This window comes from Coenobita brevimanus, chromosome 6, assembly GCF_032717465.1.
Source record: "Coenobita brevimanus isolate Jiangsu-jjx chromosome 6, ASM3271746v2, whole genome shotgun sequence".
In the NCBI taxonomy this organism is placed as follows: Eukaryota; Metazoa; Arthropoda; class Malacostraca; order Decapoda; family Coenobitidae; genus Coenobita; species Coenobita brevimanus.
This window is the reverse complement of record NC_136959.1, coordinates 69,706,911-69,727,006: the sequence shown is the minus strand read 5'-3', so window position 1 is coordinate 69,727,006 and position 20,096 is coordinate 69,706,911. Positions and strand designations below refer to the sequence as shown.

The 20,096-nt window shown below is 42.5% G+C and overlaps 1 protein-coding gene across 1 annotated transcript in view; it reads right to left on the bottom strand.

Annotated features, from left to right (window-relative positions):
• Window positions 1–20,096, bottom strand: part of LRP1 (LDL receptor protein 1) — a 335,280-nt gene that overhangs the window by 70,419 nt on the left and 244,765 nt on the right. The window contains exons 57-64 of the mRNA XM_080272895.1: window positions 16,265–16,405; window positions 13,722–13,838; window positions 13,076–13,204; window positions 9,727–9,936; window positions 5,752–5,840; window positions 5,287–5,422; window positions 4,808–5,027; window positions 3,874–4,050 (exon numbers count right to left, since the gene is read on the bottom strand). Coding sequence (XP_080129021.1) covers window positions 3,874–4,050; window positions 4,808–5,027; window positions 5,287–5,422; window positions 5,752–5,840; window positions 9,727–9,936; window positions 13,076–13,204; window positions 13,722–13,838; window positions 16,265–16,405 — 1,219 coding nt within the window. The remainder of the gene's footprint in view (window positions 1–3,873; window positions 4,051–4,807; window positions 5,028–5,286; window positions 5,423–5,751; window positions 5,841–9,726; window positions 9,937–13,075; window positions 13,205–13,721; window positions 13,839–16,264; window positions 16,406–20,096) is intronic.

Genomic DNA, 20,096 nt, shown 5'->3' with positions numbered 1-20,096 from the left:
GACCGTAGGCTGAAGTTTCCATTCTCCTGAAGTCCACCATTCTCTTCCCATGGGATAGTGAGGAAGCTGGGGGACATATGTATAACCATACGGTAGAGTCACCTAGTTATGTTATGCGGTCGGTCCCCGTTATAACAGTGAGTTGCGTATGGGAAAACCCATCGCTGAGCCGTGGCATCGTATACTGGGGACGTTAAAACATAGGAAGTATAGGGATGCATTAGGGAGCCTTGTGGTCCTTCCCAACTAAGTCCAAAACCCACCCAAAAGAGTTTGAAAACAAGTTTCTAGCTCACTTAAAGCCCCAAATAGCTTTAAAACAAACTAAACTAAGCCTAAAAGTAGTGTATAACTCACATTAACCCAAAAAGAAAGTCTGAAAATCTTCATTAATTGTTTTGGAAAAAAATCAAACTTCGTAAACTGTACCCAAAAATGAAAGTGTTCACCCCACCTTTGACTAAAACACATTACTCTAAGTCTAAAAACAGTTAAAAATCAACCTAAATGAAAGGATTAATTCTGAAATATCATAAAATTCTGAAAAAAACAAAAAACAAAATCAAAATTAGTTAAAATCAACAAACAACTCTCATCACTTAGTTCCTTGTCCGGTCCTGATCATCATCTTGGGCACAATATCCCCCCCGAGGCTAGGGGACATCTGGTGCACCTGGGCACTCATCCTCCTCAAATCCCCAAAACCCATTTGCATCAGGCAAGGGATAGCTTGAGGGGGAAGGCTGGTGAGGCAGTGTGAGAGTAGCAGGAGACTGATGCGACAACTGATGTGGAATGGAGGTAGAGGGAGACTGACGTGACAGCTGATGTGGTGTGGAAGTAGCGGGAGACTGATGCGACGGCTGACATGGTGTGGAGGTAGCAGGAGAGCGAGGTGCTGAGAGAGTGGGAGAGTGAGAAAGGAGGATGGAGATGTGGATCTGCTTCATGGGACATGTATCACCAGTGGTGCAGCACGTCTTCCACGGCTGGTGTAGGGCTACAGAGATGCATGGCTGGTGGATGGCTTGGGCTTATCATCAGATGAGCCCAATTCATTGAAAGTTGATGGCTCAGAACGTTGTCTACCACCAGGAAAAAGCAGTTGGCCAGGTTATTCTTGGAGGCGTACTTCTGCAGGGCAGGTGAGAGGTAGGAGTGAAAGTAGGATTAGCAAATGGCAGAGGTGAGCCAGGGCTTCTTGTTTGACTTCCAGATCACTCTTAAGTCCTCCTTGACATAGCCAGGCAATGCCCTCAGATTCTCAGAGTGGTAGACAAGGAGAGGTGTTAGTTTCAATTTGCCCTCTGTGTTGCCCTCCAGGACAAGTGTGAGTTAGTCCTTGGCAGCCTTGAACCCCAACACATACTTTTCCTCTATTGCAAGGAATGTCTTGGATGACATCCTCTTCCAAAAGAGGCCAGTCTCATTGAAGTTCAACACCTGCTTTGCACTGTAGCCTCCCTCCTCAATTCGCACCTTAAGCACGGCAGGGAATGCCGCTGCGGCGTCCTGGTCAGTACTCGCAGCCTCCCCAGACAGACTCATGCGACACAGGCCAGTGTGCTTCTTAAAGCAGCCAAACCAGCCCTGGCTGGCTTTGAACGCTACCTTTTCCTCCAACCCGCGCTTCACCTTCACCTCTTCCCACAGAGAGAGCACCTTGGTGCAGATAATAGACATGCCAAGGAGTGCCTTCCTCCAGTTTTGGTCCTCTGTTCAGGTCTTCAGCATCCTCTCCATCTCTTCCATCGCAGGTTCCCGGGACCTGGTGAGGCAAGACACTGGCAGGGTGGCCACTTCACCTGCAGCAGCATGGCCTCACCCTTCTTCAGGGTGGTAGACACTGTTGACTGTGGCAGGCAGAGAATAGAGGCGATAGCACACATGTCCTGGTCTTGATCATGACACCTCAAATAAGCATTGTGATTTACATGTTGTGATGATCATGGTTGGTGGGGGCACTCACCATTCACTCATTCGATGTAGTACTGCTTTGGATGTCTGCCCTTTCCTCTTGTCCTTCCTTCCTCTTCTGTCGTTCCTTCCTTTCTTTTTTTCACTTCTGCCTTTGGGTGACTTTACACTCCTCCTCCTGTCTTTCCTTTATTCTTTCCCCTTCCTTCTGCCTATGGGTGACTCTACACTGAGTGACAAGCCAAATGGTTTCCAGTACACCAGGAAACCATTTACTATGCTGGGTGGTAACCATACAACCAAATTATGGCACCTGGTGGTTTAGTGGGTAATTAACCCCTAAAGTACTAATAGGATTGATTGATCCTTTTCCAGAATTTCACTAGAAGCTGAACATGATCGATAGAGGAGCCTTTGCAAAAAACTGCAGAAACTAGGCTTTGGCCCAATTGTGACGTATATTGATGCAAACCACTGAGAATCAAGTCCTGAGTGGGGGGGCGGAGGATCTGGGCCCCTATCCATGGTGGGGGGGGATGATACCCCCACCGCCCTCTCGCCACCTTCCTCTACCCCAATACCTTTGTTTCCTCTCCCCCTCCCTCTCCTCTGGCCGCCTCCTGCTCCCTCCTTCTCCCTCCCCCACCATCCTCCATCACGCCACCATGGATCCCCCCCTTTCTCCCCCCCTCTCTATCTCCCTGGGGAGGGTTATATCCCCCCCTACCTACCCTCCACACCCCTGTACTCCCTCTCCGCATTTCCTCTTTGTCTCATGGTGTCTGTCTCCCACTTCTATACCCCCGTACCACCCCTCCAGGCTCTCCCCACCCCACCCTCACCCCCACCCTCCATAGTATGCCTTCTGCTTACCTCCCCCCCAACCGCCTAGAGTGTTATACATCATTGTTACTATTCACTTGTGGTAGGTGGGGGCACTCACCATCCACTCACTGGATGTAGCGCTGCTCTTGGGTGCCTGCCCTTTCTTCTCCTCCATTCTCCTTTCCATCCATCCTCTTCTGTCTTTCTTCCTTCAAATTGTCCAGGTCCTTCTGTCTATGGGTGACTTTACACTCCCTTTTCTGTCTTTCTTTCCTTCATTCTTTCCTCTTGCTTCTGCCTGTGGGTGACTCTACACTGAGTGACAAACCAAATGGTTTCTTGTACACCAGGAAACCTTTTACTGGGTAACCATATAACCAAATTTTGGCACCTGGTGGTTTAGTGGGTAATTACGGTGCTTCAGTCGGATTGAGCTGGTGAAGGTTTATATCCAAGAGGTGGGTGGGGTTTATTGCTCATGTAATGCCACTCAGGGATGAGTGAGGCTGGTCACACTTATTTAAATGTCAGGACCAATTTGCCTAACCCCAAGATCCTCCGCTCCTCATGGGGCAGCATAGGATTGGATGATGGATGGATGGATGGATCAGGTATGTCTGTCTGTATGAAAAGTTATAGCCTATAACCAGTTTAAAGTAATAAGTGCTGTTTTGAGATAATACTAGCATGAGTTAAATCAAATTTGACCCTTCATAGCACATCCTGACTGCTTAATAATGAACAGTTACATATTAGGCTAGGTGAAAAGTCTTCCTATAGCATTAAACAGGTTTATAGTTAAAATTGCGTTTAGTGAAAGAATGTTAAATGAGAACTACTGTAACACTACTGCACTTCCATACATGTATCTGCACAATTCATTAGAAACTTGGGAGACTTTCTTTTTCTTTCAGGTAGTTTCTATAGTCATAGTATCCATCATCTAGTCTTTATATTCTAGAAGATTCTCTTGTGACCTCACAAAATGATTCATGGTATTGCAACAGATGTACTCAAAACTTTCCATGGGTATCTCTTTGGAATGTGAGTAGAAGGGAAAAGCATACAATTACTCCATTAATTCAAAACTAAGTGAAATAATTACAGTAATCATCCTTGCCTCACCACAACTTTGATGAGAGAATCTTGCACATCTCTGCTGGTTCGGCTGTTCCAGTTTGCTACCTGTTCATGGGTAGTGGGTATGGGCATGGAGAACAGCTTGTGACTGTGTACATCTGTCCAGTATGCAACAGGACCACCAGCATACACCACATCCACACTATAAACTCGTAGGGTCTCATGTGGCTGCCAAAGAAGAAGATTTCAATTTAAGAGAGCTGTGTTCATTTAAAGCTCCAGTAATTAACTGTCAGCTACTCCTCAGTTAGACTAAGTTAATCATACCTGTCCACATGCCTGATCTGTTCCACAATGACCTGTTAGTCATAACAAATACCTTTCATCCTGTCTGGTGCCATACCTTTCCACTGTGCTCAGTGAAATTGCATGAAAGGGTGGGGGAGGGGGGGGGAGAAAAACTACCTGTTTATTTTTCCCAGTTTCATATGTGACTTTTTAAACAATCAAATACATTTAGCTTAGTATTTTGTGAAACAGTTTTAGATAAAACAGTCATTCTACCACTGAGAATCAAAACTTAGCAGACTGAAATATCAGAAGTATGACAACAAAAATAAGTATACACAAAAATAAAAGTTATGAAGGGCAAGCTCAATACCATAGTCAGCTGATGGGCCAATATGTGGTGGATCTTTTAAGTACAGACACTGGAGTGTGGGGCATATGGAGCTGGAACAGTAAAGGAATCCACAGTTCAGAAAGTATTCATTTTTCACAGTTTACAGATTAAACACACATAATTCTCCCACTTATGCACTTTTCATCTACATTTCACACATCCATATGAGCCTTTCTGATTGTCTTGGACCATAGGCAGGCACAGGATCTAGATCTAAGGCTTCTTGGACTGTTGCAAGGGAAATAAACAGGGTAGAGGATCCCTAATGTACACTAGGAGTACAGCATTATGAAAATTCCATACCGGGTTAAGTGAGATGATGTCAGCTGAGTTGGCGTGCTTGTAGGGTGACAGACGGCGCAGGTAGTTGTCATTGGCCACTATCATGTATGCAAGATTTCCATTAGCAAAACAGGACTTCTGGCTCTTCAGCATGTAACTATGGAGGGAGTAGCCAGGGGCACATGAGCAGGTATGGTTCCCATCTTTTTTAATGTTGCAAATTTGGGAACACTTACCAAATCTGTGGGAAAATACGGCTGTGAGAAGAGTGGACAAGCAGTGTTGAAAGAGGAAATGGAAGAATATTGTGAAAATATAAGGAAAAGGAAGCCTGTACTTCTAAGACAAGGATAAGAGCATTAATAGAGAGAGAAGGCACAGTAGGAAAAAATGGAATACTGTACTAATAGCAGGATGGGAAAAGACACAGAGTTATTGAAAAGACCTAGTTACTTTTCACAGTGTTGCAGAAAAATCCAAAACATTCACTCATTGCTCACCTGCAGCCAGTTGGACAATCAGCTTCATCACTGTTATCTGTGCAGTCATCATAACCATCACAAACGTTCACTGAGCTGACACAGTGACTGTTTGCACACTTGAACTGGCCTGAATCACACTGCTTCCTTTTGTAACCTGTTAGAGGTCAAGGAGATTTTTTTGGTATAAGTAAATCAGTGACTGTTGGTGTTGCAATGTCATTTTACAAAACAGTTAACAGTCATATGCCACTAACATTAGGTAAAAACCAACATCAGTGAATTGAACTGGTGCATAAGTGATATACAGATAAATGTTCAAAATGTTGGTCACCCTCTTACTCTTCAGAACAGTGATTTAGTTCTCAGTCACTAATACTGCCAAAAGTAATTAGAGGTGGATTTACCTCGAGAATCAATATGTGCCTGGAATAAACTCACTGTAATAAGCCTGACAATTTGAATAAAGGAAAGTAAACTACTTACATAACTCTGGAGATTCATCTGAGCCATCTGAACATTGTGGTGATCCATTGCACACCTGTTCTTCTCTAATACATATGTTGTTCTGGCACCTTGGGAGGGTTAGAGAGTGTTAGTGAAATATATGCACATTTTACTGGCTGTCTGCCACCTCATTTCTGAATTTTCTTAAAAATAATACTGTATAGCCATATCAGTACAGTACAAAACAGACTGTTCTTACAAACATCTTGTTTTTATCTATCCATCAACCAATCCATCCATCACCCTGACCCTCTCTGTCACTTAAGGAAGTGGTGAGATTGTTGTTGCTATTTTCCCAGGCTCATCTGGACATGAACCTGGTGAACTGTAAGATGAACCTGTCCTTCTCCTGCAGTCCACCTTCCTCCTTTGGGGGGACAGAAAGGAAGTTGAGGGATGTTTGTACAGCCAGGCAGCAGAACTGCCCAGTTATATCAGCACCACCATAAGGTGTCCCTCTTTGCAGTTACTTCTGTTGCATCACTTCTACCTTTATATACTATATTCATCATCATCATCATCATTCAGACCTCCTTTCCCACCCTAGGGTGGGGTGAGGGGTAGCAACATCCAGATAGCCTAAGTTTGTCCAGTTCAATGGGCTTTGCATCCATTCATTCATCATTCAAGCCCATGGAATCCTGGCTCCATCAGATAGGCCAGAAAATTTCATCACCTGTAGCTTCACATATACTTATCTGATAAAGTTAACCCGAACACCGTAATGTTAAAAAGGGGTGCCAAATCCCTGGTTACACACTTTTCCGCACAAAATTCATCCAACCATCTCAGTCTCTTGTCAGTTCCTTAGCCTCACCGACTTCCATGCTTCTCTTCCTCACACACTGATCCACCATATTCCTCCACCTCCTTCTTGGCTTACCTCACCTCCTCCCTCCTTCAGATTCGTTCAGATATACCCTTTTCACCACTCTGTTGTTATCCATTCTCCCCACATGACCATACCATCTCAGTACAATTTCTTTAATTTTGGTGTCCACAGACTTCCTGACTCTGCATCTTTCACAGATCACATTATTCCATGTCCTGTCCACTCTCTGTACTCCACATAAATACCTCAGCAGTCCCATCTCCAGTGCTGTTACCCATGACTTTTCATTTTCATGCCACACCATAGTCTCACATCTGTATGTTAAAGTTGGCACTAACACTCCATCATGTAAGCGTCGTGCAGCTGCAACATTCAGGCCTCTGTTTTTTATCAAGGCCTTCATGGCACCAGCTACTTTCCTTCTTTGTGTCACTCTACTTTCCACTTCTGTCGCACATTTTCCTGTACCCAGGAATTTGAACTCTCTCTCACCAACTCCAGTCTCTCTCCATTCACTAACATCACACTGGGAGTCACCTTCTCTCTCAATGACCATCACTTTACTCTTTTCTACATTTACTCTCAAGGCACGATGCTCACAGATATTTACAAAACTCTGCACTTGTTTACCAAACTCTTGTCCAGTATTTGCAAGTAGCACTGCATCATCGCCATACAACAAATTTGAAATAGTCCATTCATCACCATTCATTACCAGTGCCATCCCTCTCTCCATTACTCATGTTTTTACTTCTCTCATCACCCCATCCATATACATATACTGAACAACCATGGGGACATCATACAACCTTGTCGCGTGCCCACATTGATCGTGAACCATTTACTTCGATGCCCATGTACCCTTACACATGCCTTACTACTATCATAAAAACTTTTGACAGCACCTAGCAGCTTACCATCTACACTGTACATGCACAAAACCTTCCACAGTTCTTCTTTGTCTACTTTGTTGTATGCTTTTGCCAGATCCATTAATACCATAAACACCTTATAGTCCTTCTCACACGCCTTTTCCATTATCTGTCTCACTGCAAATATTTGATCCACACATCCTCTGCCTCTCCTAAATCCACCCTGTTCATCACTTACTAGGACGTCAGCTGATATCTTTCTTCATAATAATTCTTCCATATATCTTCCCTACAAAACTCAGTAGACTTCTGCCACAATAATTCTTGCACTCACTTTGCTCACCTTTATTTTTGTACAGGGATACAAGCACTGCTTTTTTACATTCTACTGGCAGTTTCACTCTCCAAGCCTTCTTACATAGCTCCAACAAGCACTTCATTCCACTGTCTCCACTACACTTAATCATCTCTGCATACACCCCATCAACCCCAGCTGCTTTCCCATTTTTCAGCTGCTTTACAGCTTTCTTCACCTCTGCAAGTGTCATGTTTCCTGGCTTTGCATTCCTTCTCTGTACACCCCCAAAACCAATCATATTAACAGTCGCTTTGCACTTTCCATTCCCATTCATCAGACTTTCCAAGTATTCATTCCATCTGGTCCTTACTTCATCCCCATGAGTTAATAATCTACCACTTACATCTTTGACACTTTCACATTTCTTTCCACAGTCACTTCCATATTTCCACACCTCTTTCCAGAATAACTTCCAATTTTCATTGTAATTGGCATTCATTTTTCTTCCTAGATCATCATTTCCTTCCTTCTTTTTCCTCTTCACTAGTCTCTTTATGTGCTTCCTAATCTCAATATATTCATTTCTTATTTCAACTGAATCACTGTCCTGTATCCACTGTAGCCACTTCTTCCTTTTTTCCTCTAATGCTCTGTTAACCTCGTCATCCCACTATGCTGTACTCTTTTTTTTTTTTTTTTGTTACTCTTGCCACACCACACACCACTTTAGCATTCCTGACTAAGCAGTCCCTATATACATTCCACAAGCTGTCCGGATCTATTTCATTCCAGTTCACTGATTCTAACTCCTCCTGTACTCTGGCCCTGTATTCATCTGCCATTTTTCTGATCCTCAGCTTCTCAACTTTCAGTCTCTCTCTCTCTGTCTCTCTCCCTGACAGCTCCGCTCTCTCTTGGTCCACCCCACTCCTCTCAGCTTGATCATGCATACCACAATCATATGATCTGACAAACCTCCACATCGTCCTATCACTGCCCTTGTACCAGTGACACGACCCAGCATCGATTACTCTGCGAGCATGTAATCAATCAGGCTCCTTCCAACACGCTTTCCATTCCCTCTATACCACATATATTTATGTGCATCGTTGAGTTTAAAATAAGAATTACAAATGCACAACCTCCTCTCCTGGCACATGTCCTTCAGTTGCTTCCCATTATCATTCTCTCCTAGTATTCTCTTATTCTCAGGACAAGTGCCTACTCTTCCATTCATGTCGCCCATTACAAACACTTTATAACTCTTGGGCATTTCTCCTACTACTTCACCCAGCTCATCCCAAAACCTGTCTTTCTCTGTTTCACTCCTGTCATCACAATGTATATGCCACAATCACTGCCACTTTCACCTTTTCAAACTTGAACTTGACACATACATTTTGTGTGGACACATTTGTAATCTCTCATTCCACTCTGCCACTTTTCATTCATCAGGAAAGCAACTCCTTCCTTGCATCTTCCTCTCCCATTCGTGCCCAACCTTACACACTTTACACCCTCCCTTGCCTCCACTTTGCACCCTTTCATCTTAGTTTTCATACAATGCCATCACAGAAAGGAAATAAAGAAAAAAAATGGACAATGGCCGGGCACTATATTTTTTTTGCAAATGCATTTAACAACTCAGTTGTTGCCATTTTTAAACCTAAATTATGAAGAGCTTGAGCATCTCAGCCACCATTTCTGACGTTCCAGCCACCTTACATAACTTCATCATTCTGTTGGTTTACTTCACAGTATCCCTAAACATCCTAGTGTAACATATATGTGAACACATAGATATGGGGAATTGAGTGAATACAGTGATGACTATAATCTTCATGCAAAAAATTCCAAATAAATATTCTGTATTCATCACTTTCAAACAACCTAATTCTAATAAACTTGCTGTACTCAACTCCACTGTTCCAGAAAGCATCTCATTGTCTCACCTAAATCTGCCTGGAGCACAGGTATGGTTGGCACAGAGTTCTGGCTTCTCATCACTCATGTCTGGACAGTCACCTTCACCATCACATACCCACGTCTGCACCGTACAGTGTCCATCATCACATGGGAAAAAATCCGGGTCACAGGTCACATTGCAGTTGCGTTCATCAGATTCGTCAGTGCAATCAGGGTCACTATCACATACCCATGCCCTGTAGGTAAATGAATGAAAATGAAGTACTTTGACAAGATTCTGAATTGGAGATACAGTTCACTACTGTATATCATTAACCTTTCCATCCATCCATCCATCATCCAATCCTACATTGCCCCATGAGGAGCGTAGGAGCCTGGGGCTAGGCAATTGGTCCCGACATTGAAGATGAGAGTGACCAGCCTCACTCATCCCTGAGTTGCATTACATGAGCAATCAACCCCAACCACCCCTTGGATATAAACCTTCACCGGCTCAATCCGATTAGAGTGCAATAATTACCCACTAAACCACCAGGCGCCAAAATTTGGTTATATGGTTACCACCCAGAGTAGTAAATGGTTAATGAAGAAATACAGCCTGAAACTCTAATGCATAATAATCCTCCATCTTTTATCATGCAGGAACTATCTATAAAACTGTACACTAAATAGGATTCTTTTCCTCAGAAGTTAAGACATCCCTCCCTTGTTTGTGAGGGTGTGGTCGGGGATAGCATCAAAAGCTTTGCTAATGTCTAGTGTGACTAGGAGTGTTCTGTGTGGTGGCCTAACTGAATTCATGCCATCAAAAACTCTCTGTGTAATGTCTGTAAGAAGAGTGTTTGTGGAGTGTAGTGGCCTAAAACCATGTTGTGTTGGGGCTAGGGGGGTGTGGGGTGTAATTAGTTGTAGTACGAGTTGTTCAGTGACCTTGGAGGGGGTGCAGAGGAGTGTGATGGGGCGGTGTGAGGAAGGTAACATGGGGTCTTTGTTTGGTTTGGGGATAGTGATGGTAATGCCATGCTTCTAGATGTTGGGTATTATGTTGTGTGAGTAGCTGTTGTTTGATTTGTTGGTGAGTGCTTGTATGCCTTGTGGTCCAAGGTGTTTAAGGTGTATGTTATTTATGTTGTCTGGTCCACAGGCAGATGAGTGCTTAAGGTTGCTAATGATGTGCTTCGTCTGGTTGTAAATGAAAGGTGCGAAGTCTGTGTCTGTTGGGAACTGTCTCTTACAGCAGATGACACTTCGATCATCGCGATGGGGGTTTAGATGGCTGACATGTGAAAAGTGATTGATGAGAGTGTTTTCTTATTGTTTGTTTGAAGGTATGGTGTCTGTTGTTGAGATGGCAGCATGTGATTGTGTAGTGTTGCTGTTGCTGTTTAGTGTTTTGTAGAGTTTGCTGGTGTTTGTTTTGTGATCAGGTGTTTGGAGATAATTATTCCAGTTTAGTGTTTGCTGTTCTGATATTTTGTTGTTTATTTGAATGTTGAGTTCCTGTGTTTGTTGTATGGTGTCTTGTGTATGGGGTGTTGGGGAGTGTTGTAGTGTGTCCCATTGAATGATAAGCAAGTAATTGGTAATGCACCATGATAAGAACAGCATATCTTGGATTTGATGGACGCTTTGCCTGGGAAATCTTGGCCTGAGCAGTAAATCTGAAGGCAAATGTTTCAGTTGAGGTCATGTGGGTGGTTGCACTGCCAGATTTTATAGGTAACTGATGTGTTCACTCAATAACTGCATTCTAGGTCTGAAGTGGATATTTACCTGTGTGGTAGCCGTAAGAATTGTTAAATCTTCTATCTAACTCACCGACTCCAGGAGTGATGAGTTGAGGGGAACTTATTGGAGGGGTGGACATGAGAGGAACAGGCAGGATGGGCTGGGTTAGTGATGGATGGTGAAGCACACCAAAAGCAATATGTTCTTGTGGATATGGCCTTGGAATTGTGCGGACAATGGGAAGATTTTAATATTTAAACTGTCAAAGAAGAGGGAGAATGGCCATGTGCGATTTGTCACAAGGGCATGGGAAGTAATTCAGTCTTGTGGTGTAGTGGTGTTAGAGGTAGACTGCAAGATAATACTGATTTCATGTGTGCGGTGTGTCGGGGAGAGCATGTGGATATTGCCAGGTGCGAAAGGATTGAACTTGCTGGTGGGTTTCTTGAGTGTGTGGAAGAGCTTTGTTATTTGGGAGACATGTTATGTGCTGGAGGTGGGGCAAGAGCTAGCTGTGTGGTTAGAATGAGGAGTGGTTGGAAGAAGTTCAGGGAGCTGTTGCCTCTCTTGACATTGAGAGGGCTCTTCCTCCATCCTAAGGGACCTTTCATGAGGCATGTGTCAGGAGTGTAATGCTGTATGGTAGTGAGACCTGGGCAGTAAACAAAGAGGGTATTCGCAAGCTCAAATGTACAGAAATGGCGATGATTAAGTGGCTGTGCAGTGCATCCTTGAGTGCAAGGCCTGTGGGGGCTAGGTTTACAATGGAAGAGTTGAGAAGTAGGATGGGACTGGAGTGTATTAGTGTTGTGATGAGGAGAGGTAGATTGAGATGGTTTGGGCATATGGAGAGGGTGGGGAATGATAAATGGGCGCAGAAGGTGAGAAGTGTTAATGTTGGAAGTAGGGTAGTGAGAGGTAGACTAAAAAAAAGACCTGGGATGAGGTCATTAAGTATGACCTCAGGGTTAAGGAACTAAATGGAGAAGCTGCCAGAGATCGAGCAGCATGGAGAGCTGCTATAAGTTGACCAAGGCCAACACATGCAAGCATGTTGGAGCCTTCAAAAACAAAAACTAAAACAATTTTTCAGATAATCACTTTGTCTGTAGGTGGGGTGCAGGAGGTGGAGGCATAGATGGATGCTTGGGCTGTACACCCAGTAAAGTTGAATACTGAAGGTTAATTGGCTTGGACATGGTTAACTGTCAGCGTAAAAGTTTTCTCCATGAACAAGAACAAAATGAAGAATGAAACAGCAATAGTTACATCCTCATCATCATATACTATACACTACAGTGATTTCATATACTGCACATAGTATTTTATGAAGCAGGTAACAATGGTAACAGTAATATAATAAGCACTGACTCCTCTCATTTAAATCATTCCACAGACACAAGGTTTGACAATAGCTGTGAAGAGTATGATATATAGCGAGTCCTATTATATGACACCATGTTTTTTTTCAAGCTCTAAATAAATTACAGAGAAAATTGCCTAAATAAAATCCACCACAACATATACTACTGATTTACCAGTTTCCTCCAGCTTTCAGTACCAGTTGTAGGGAAAAAGTTGTTGCATTTGGAAAACACACATCTTGTATATAATAAATACTGCCTGTACACAGATGTTGAAACTCACTGATAGATGCAGAGTTCTGATGTTTCACACTTGAACATGTTCTCAACACACTCCACTTGACAGTCTGCCTCATCACTTCCATCAGAACAGTGTGGCTCACTATCACATTTCAGTTTGCTTTCAATGCATCTGTTAACCAAGGAAATTATTAGTAAGTAAATGAAGAAAATATTAATTCATAGTTTAATAAGACAGTATAATATAAACAACCTATTTCAGTATCATTTAGCAGCAGTTTTTGAAGTATAATACTGGACTGTTACTGTTTTAAAAAACAGGGGGGAAAAATGTACAGACATGGAAGAGAAGATAAAATTAGGGGAAAAAAAAATTCACACAACTACTTAAAAATGGTAAAGGTAATACTGTAGCAGCCAATCCCATATTGTTGTAAGGGAGTTGTAGAGACTCTAAGAGTAGGTTACTTTAGTCCAGAAAATTAAAAGGTACAGTAGGTGGTAGTCTTGCCCTTAGTGGTATTATATGATCAAACACCTACAAATATCTTTTGAAGATTGAAACTGATGTGCACAGCATTCACTCTGACTGATGCCTCAGTTCACTAGATTACCTGGTGCCTACAAAACTACATAGTATTAAGAAAATACTTTATTGACACAAGAACTCGATCATGGTTAAAACTAACCTTCCATCCTGGCAACGAAACTCAGTCTCACTGCAGTTCCTTGTGACACAGCCGAGCTCATCTGATTGGTCGAGGCAGTCATCTTCTCCATCACACATCCAGTGGAAGGGTATACACCTAGTGTGACATATAGAGAAATAATTTTTTAGAAGCATGAATAAGTAATCACTCGATTATCCAGATGCTCCGTATCCGTATGTTAGGCCTTGGCTCTATGACACCCTTATCTGGATTTAGTTGTCCATATCCAAATATAAAATTTCCAACCGCCGGTTGGGCGGCCTACAATTCAGAAAATTGGTTTGGCAGCTGGCTGGCCTTTCTGGCCAAGCAAGGGTAATAGACCCTAAACCACAAGTTGAGCAAATATGGCTGTCCAGCTCCTACCGAACAGTCAAAGTCACCCGGTCGCAGATCATTCAGATGCTACAGGATGCACGTGAGTAATACATGGATTTTATTTGTCCCTGTACAGCGTACAACTCTAATGTGTGGGGAGGCTCCCTTCTTACAGCACTTCTCAACAAGGTGGAGTCAAAGGCTTTTTGTCTTATTATTTCACCTCCTCTTACTGGCTTCCTTTAATCTCTGTCTCTTCACCATACTGTCACATCTTTATTTCTTTTCTGTTGCTACATCTTTGGTCACCGTTCCTCTGAACTGTCTGCTTGTATCCCTCAACCTCTATGATGGGCATGTAGCACCCATCTGGCAACAAACTCTCATCTCTTTTCTCTCCAGCTCTCTAGTGCAAGAGTTAACCAGTACTCCCAGTCCTTCAGTTATGCAACAGGTCAACACTGGAACTGTCTCCCTCTGTCTGTATTTCCTACTTCCTATGATCTCCAATCTTTCAAACGCAGTGTGTCCAGGCATCTCGAAATGAACAGATCTTGAATTTAGCTCTCTGTTGTGTTGTTTTTGTTTTGGAAGGAATGGTTTGTGGGCTTCTGGCCTTTGGTTCCTTCTTCTTTGCAATATATTAAAAAAAGAAAAAAAAAATGCATCAAAGGGCACAACAAGAAAGGAGTGGTGATGGAGACAGTGTTGGAGGCAGTGGTGGTGATGGAGAAGGTGTTGTAAGCAGTAGTGGTGATGGAGATGGTGTTGAAGGCAATGCTGAGGCCCACTACCTCTACCCAGGGCCTCAGATACCACCCCTAGCATTGAGTCCATTAAGCCCTTCACCTTGGTCTCTCTAGTGAATGTTATGTTTGAATGGAGGGAGTGTGTGTGTTACATGTGTAAGTAATATTGCCAATACATACTGTATTTTATGATGTTTTTAGTTTTTATTGTTAGTTACTTTATTATTTAATGTGTTAATAGCAACATTTCAGGTAACTTTAGGATGTATTTAAAGTAGGAAATGCACTTGGGGGTGAGTTTTCTTACGGGCTTAGTCCCTATTTGCTTATTTCCCATAAGGTCCGTGCCCCAACTTTGGCGAAATCAACTTTTGCAGCACTTTTCATGGTCCCTATTAGGGATGAAACCTGGTGCCCTACTGTATGAGGACTTTCCTCATAAAATGATGAAGTCTTGTCTGCTCAGTTATTACTCAGTGGTATACATGGAACCCTTCCTTTAAGTTTCACTTGCATCCTAACTCTTTAGGTGGCTTACTGACTAGGCTATTGTATTTTTTGTGGGGGTGAAACATGCCTGTGTTAAAACAGTGACATGCTCAGGAAAATCACTTCCTTAACTGTGCTTTTAGTCTTAAGCACATATAGGAGTGGTTCTTCAGTTAATTTTCGTTTCATATACAGCATTGTAGTTTTTTTTTTTTTCCCCCAAGGCCAACCTTTTATATACAATGGAGTTGCCTAATCTGCAGCAATTAGAGACTGGTACCTACCCGTGATTTATGAAATCTGCGGTTTATGAAGTTAAGAACCAATGGGAAAAAAGGATATTTAGTCTGGACCCTCATGGAACCCCCCAACAGCACCCTACCTACACCTAACTAGCCAAGAGCAAACACAACAGACAATCTTAGAAATATTCAATGAATGTATTTAATGGAAATAAACAATATTTAAGTGGAAATAAACAATTATTAAAGGGCCTCACCTGATTCCGACGGATGAAAATGCTTAAGTGGATGGGGTGGGTAGGGGCTGGGGATAACTTAGCACCTCTCAGCATGAGGCGGTTGGAGGGACAGGAGGTAAAAAAAGACATAGCAGCTGTAGTGTGCACACTTGCCACCAGGGCCGGGCTGTGACTGGCTGCTGGATCTAGGTTGTCTGTGATTGGCTAGCAGCCACAGAATACATCATGGGTGCCCGGGTATTATAAATCTCCTTGGAAATGAGCCACTTTGGAACCTAGGAACTGCATTTTTCAATTTTTTTCTGCAGAATTAAAAAAAAAAAAAAAAAAAATACGGACTGGTTGGGCAAAGTACCGCTGATCACAAATCCACGGCTTACAGATACGTGAATTAGGCGACTCCACTGTAGAACTCTCTTTCTCACTTCCATAGGTGTGTTATTCTACCTTTAGCTCTTCCAAACATATATCTGTTTTTCACTCACTTGTTATTGTGGCACTGGAACTGAGAAACCTCACAGGTGTGGGTTCCTCTGCATTCCAAATTGTCCTCATCCTCTTTTTCTGGGCAGTCAAACTCTGCATCACATTTCCATGAGCGGGGTATACAGCGCCCATTGCTGCACCTGAAGGAATGGATAGATGTATAAGTGAATGGGTGAGAAAAAAAATTAATACTGTACCTTGATTTCAGTGAAATCTAAACCTCTTTTGTATGTAGCAGCCACAGATGATTCTGTTTAGCTTAGAAGGTTTTTGGAACTGAAGGGATTGGATATTGCCAAAATTAACCTTTTCATTATTAGTTATCCTTCCCAAGTTGAATAAAATTCTTTTAAAAGTAGCAGCACTTTACTTTATCATTGTTTTTCTGTGTCTTCCCTCCATTCTTCTAATTTCTCCCATCTTTCTTGTGTCACTTTTTATTGCTCTTATTTCCTTTTCAGGTGGCTTTACATTGAGGGACAAACTTAATGCTTTCTTGTAAGCCAGAAAAACATTTACAGTACTGGGTGGTAAACCATATAACCAACCCACATAAGTTCCCTACATGTCAAAAAATGGCTTGGCAGCGGTTTAGTTCTCCATCCCGTAAAACAACTAACTCAGAGACAAACATCCACCCCTTATGGGATTATAGTGTCTGGCTATGGATAGATAGATAACAGCACTATATTTTTTTAAATCTGTCCTCTGATTGAAGGAGTTAAGGGAATAAGATGTGTGAAAAGTTAGTCTCAAATAGGAAAAATTTACAAAAAAAAATAAATTCATGCACTGATGGTGGCTGCAGTGTGACAGCTCAGAGAGAGAGAGAGAGAGAGAGAGAGAGTCTGTGTTGAGTGCATTACTGTTGATCCTGACACTTAAGTTGGCTACAATGACAAGCTTTTATATGCTGATGATTTAGTTTTGATTGCTGAAAGCATGCAAGGAGGCCAGAGAGAAGTCCAAGAGATGGAGTGGGGGATGGCAGCAAAGGGCTTGACAGCTAATACTGTAATGGTTAGGTAAGGGTCATGGTCGGTTGGTGCAAAGGAACCGATATTGTGGAACAAGGTATATCGCCCTGTGCTGTAAAAAGGGAGTTTGTAAAAGGAGTTGAAAGGAATTCTGTCCAGTATATAAGAAGACTGCATATAATGAGTGGATGAGAAGTAGGGGCGTGGAAGAAGTTGAGCGACGGAAGAGAGAGTTATATGTAGAAAGGAAGAGGAGGTTAAAAGATTACTAAAAGAGAGTAAGAAGAAAGTGGATGAGGAATTTGGAAGGAATTTGAGTGTAAAGTGGAGGGACCGTAAGAACATTTTCTGGAAAGAGGTAAAGAGAGTTAGACAGGGTGGCAGTGAAGTTAGTAAGGGAGTGGAGATAAAAATGGTAGATTACTAGTGGAGAAGGGAGAAAAGGTGAGCAGATAGAAAGAACACTTTAAGGAATTGTTGAACATAGAGAATGAAAGTAATACAAATATAAGTGGCTGGGGAATGGCTGGGAGAAGGAGGGAGGTGAGAAGACAGGAAGAAATCAGTAGGATGGAAGTTGTGGAAGCAATGAAGAAAGTCAAAATGGGAAAAGCCCCAGGAATTGATGAAGTGTGTGGTGAAATGCTGAAGCATGGGGGAGAGATTGTAATAGAGTGGATGTGGAAGATGTGCAGATTGGCCTGGGAGGAAGGTAGAGTCCCAGAGGATTGGAAGTCAGGTATAATTATTCTCTTTTACAAAGGGAAAGGGGAAAAAGAAGTGTGTGGTAAACACAGGGATATTTGTCTTCTTAGTGTAATAGAAAAAGTATATGGTAGGATACTTACTGACAGAATTAGGGAAACAACAGAGAAATTAGTTGGAGAAGAACAGATCTTTAGTGGAAAAGTTTCTAGAGAAGGGAAAGAAATTGCATGCGGTCTTCATGGATTTGAAGAAAGCATATGACATGGTGGAAAGACAAGGATTGTGGAAAGTATTAAGCATATATGGAGTAGATGGGAAGTTGTTGAATACTGTGAAGAGTATGTATGAAGGTGCTAAGGTGGCAGTGCATGTAGATAGTGAACTGTGTGAATTTTTCTGTTTGAAGGTTGGGTTGAAACAGTGATGTGTCATGTCTCCATGGTTGTTCAGTCTGTACGTGGACGGGGTTATAAAAGAGATACAAGGTAGGGCAGTGGATGTTGGAGTGGCCCTAATGAAAGAGGGCAGTGTTTGGAAACTCCCTGTACTGTTGTTTGCAGATGATACTGTGTTGTTAAGTGAAGACGAAGGGGAGCTACAAGGCTTGGTGGATGAGTTTGGGAGAATGTGTAAGAAACGGAATCTAAAGATGAATGTAGGGAAGAGTAAAGTTATGGTCTTCGAGAGAAGTGAAGTCAGTGAATGTATAGTGTGGTTGGATGATGAGGAATTGGAAAATGTGAGTACGTTTAAGTATTTGGGTAGTGTGATGAGTAAGGATGGAAGGCTGGAGGGTGAAGTGCTTGAAAGGGTTCAGCAGGGAAGAATGATTGCTGGTTCCATGAAGGCGGTGATAAGAAACAGGGAAGTGAGCATGGAAGTGAAAAAATTACTACATTACAGTATTGTGACACCAGCCCTAAGGTATGGAAGTGAAGCTTGGACATTGTTGGAGGGACACAAGTCAAGAGTGAGAGCAGTGGAAATGAATTATTTGAGAGGAGCATGTGGAGTCACATGGAGAGACAGATTGACAAATAACGATGTAAAGGAGCATTGTGGTGTGGATGTGGATGTAATAGGAAGTGTTAGGAGAAACATACTGTTGTGGTTTGGCCATGTGGAGAGGATGGAGAGTGAGAGACTGATGACGAGAGTGTATGTGAGTGAGGTGGAGGGGAAGGGGGAGGCCAAGAATAAGATGGAGAGATGGAGTGGAGAGGTATATGAGAGAGGGGGGTGTGAGTTGGAAGCAGGGCAGTGAAATGGTGAGGGACAGGGTGATATGGAGGCGATTTGTTTGTGGCCACCCCGTATGGGATTAAGGCATCTGGCAATAGATAGATAGATAGATAGATAGATAGACAGATAATACTTGTAACAGTCGAGTCCAGAAAAGATGCTGTGAACAGATGTAAACTACAGGATATAAGAGCATTTCAGTGTGTGCTATAAGTAGGTGTCCATGCTGTTGATGTGACTGCCACATGGAATATGTGAAGACATTTTTTTTTACCTGGGAGACATAAGAGGGGCAAAAGCTAGTTTCACTGCTAGAATGGGAAATGGATGGAAGAAGCTTGGGGAACTACCCCATCTTCTGTCCTAGGAAGGGGCTCTCTTTTCATGTCAAAGGTAGGCTACCATATGTTTAAAAGAAAAAAAAACAAAAAACAAAGTATATGTGTGAGTAGTGTTATGCTGTATGGCAGTGAGACTTGACCCATGAGAGATGAAGATAAAAGCAGACTGGAGCACACAGAAATGAGAATGTTGAGACAGATGAGCAGGGTCTTACAGAGTAAAAGAACTGAGAACAGTGTGTTGTGGGAGAAATTGGACAAGAAATATTAAAGTGATGAAAACTGGGAGGCTGCGATTGTCTGGATATGTTGAAAGGAGGGGGGGAGGACAGGTATAATATGTGGAGAGAAAAATGCCCAGAGGTGTAGCAAGGAAGACTAAGGATGAGATACTGTGTGGGGACCTCTAGGATACAGGATCGAAGTGGGGAATGATTCAAGATTATGATATGTGAGAAATTGCCATCAAATGAAAAGATAAACACATGCTCATCAGTGGTCAGATCATAAATATGTCAACATGATCCCCTTCAGTCCAATGAAATATTTTTAAATTTGTTCTG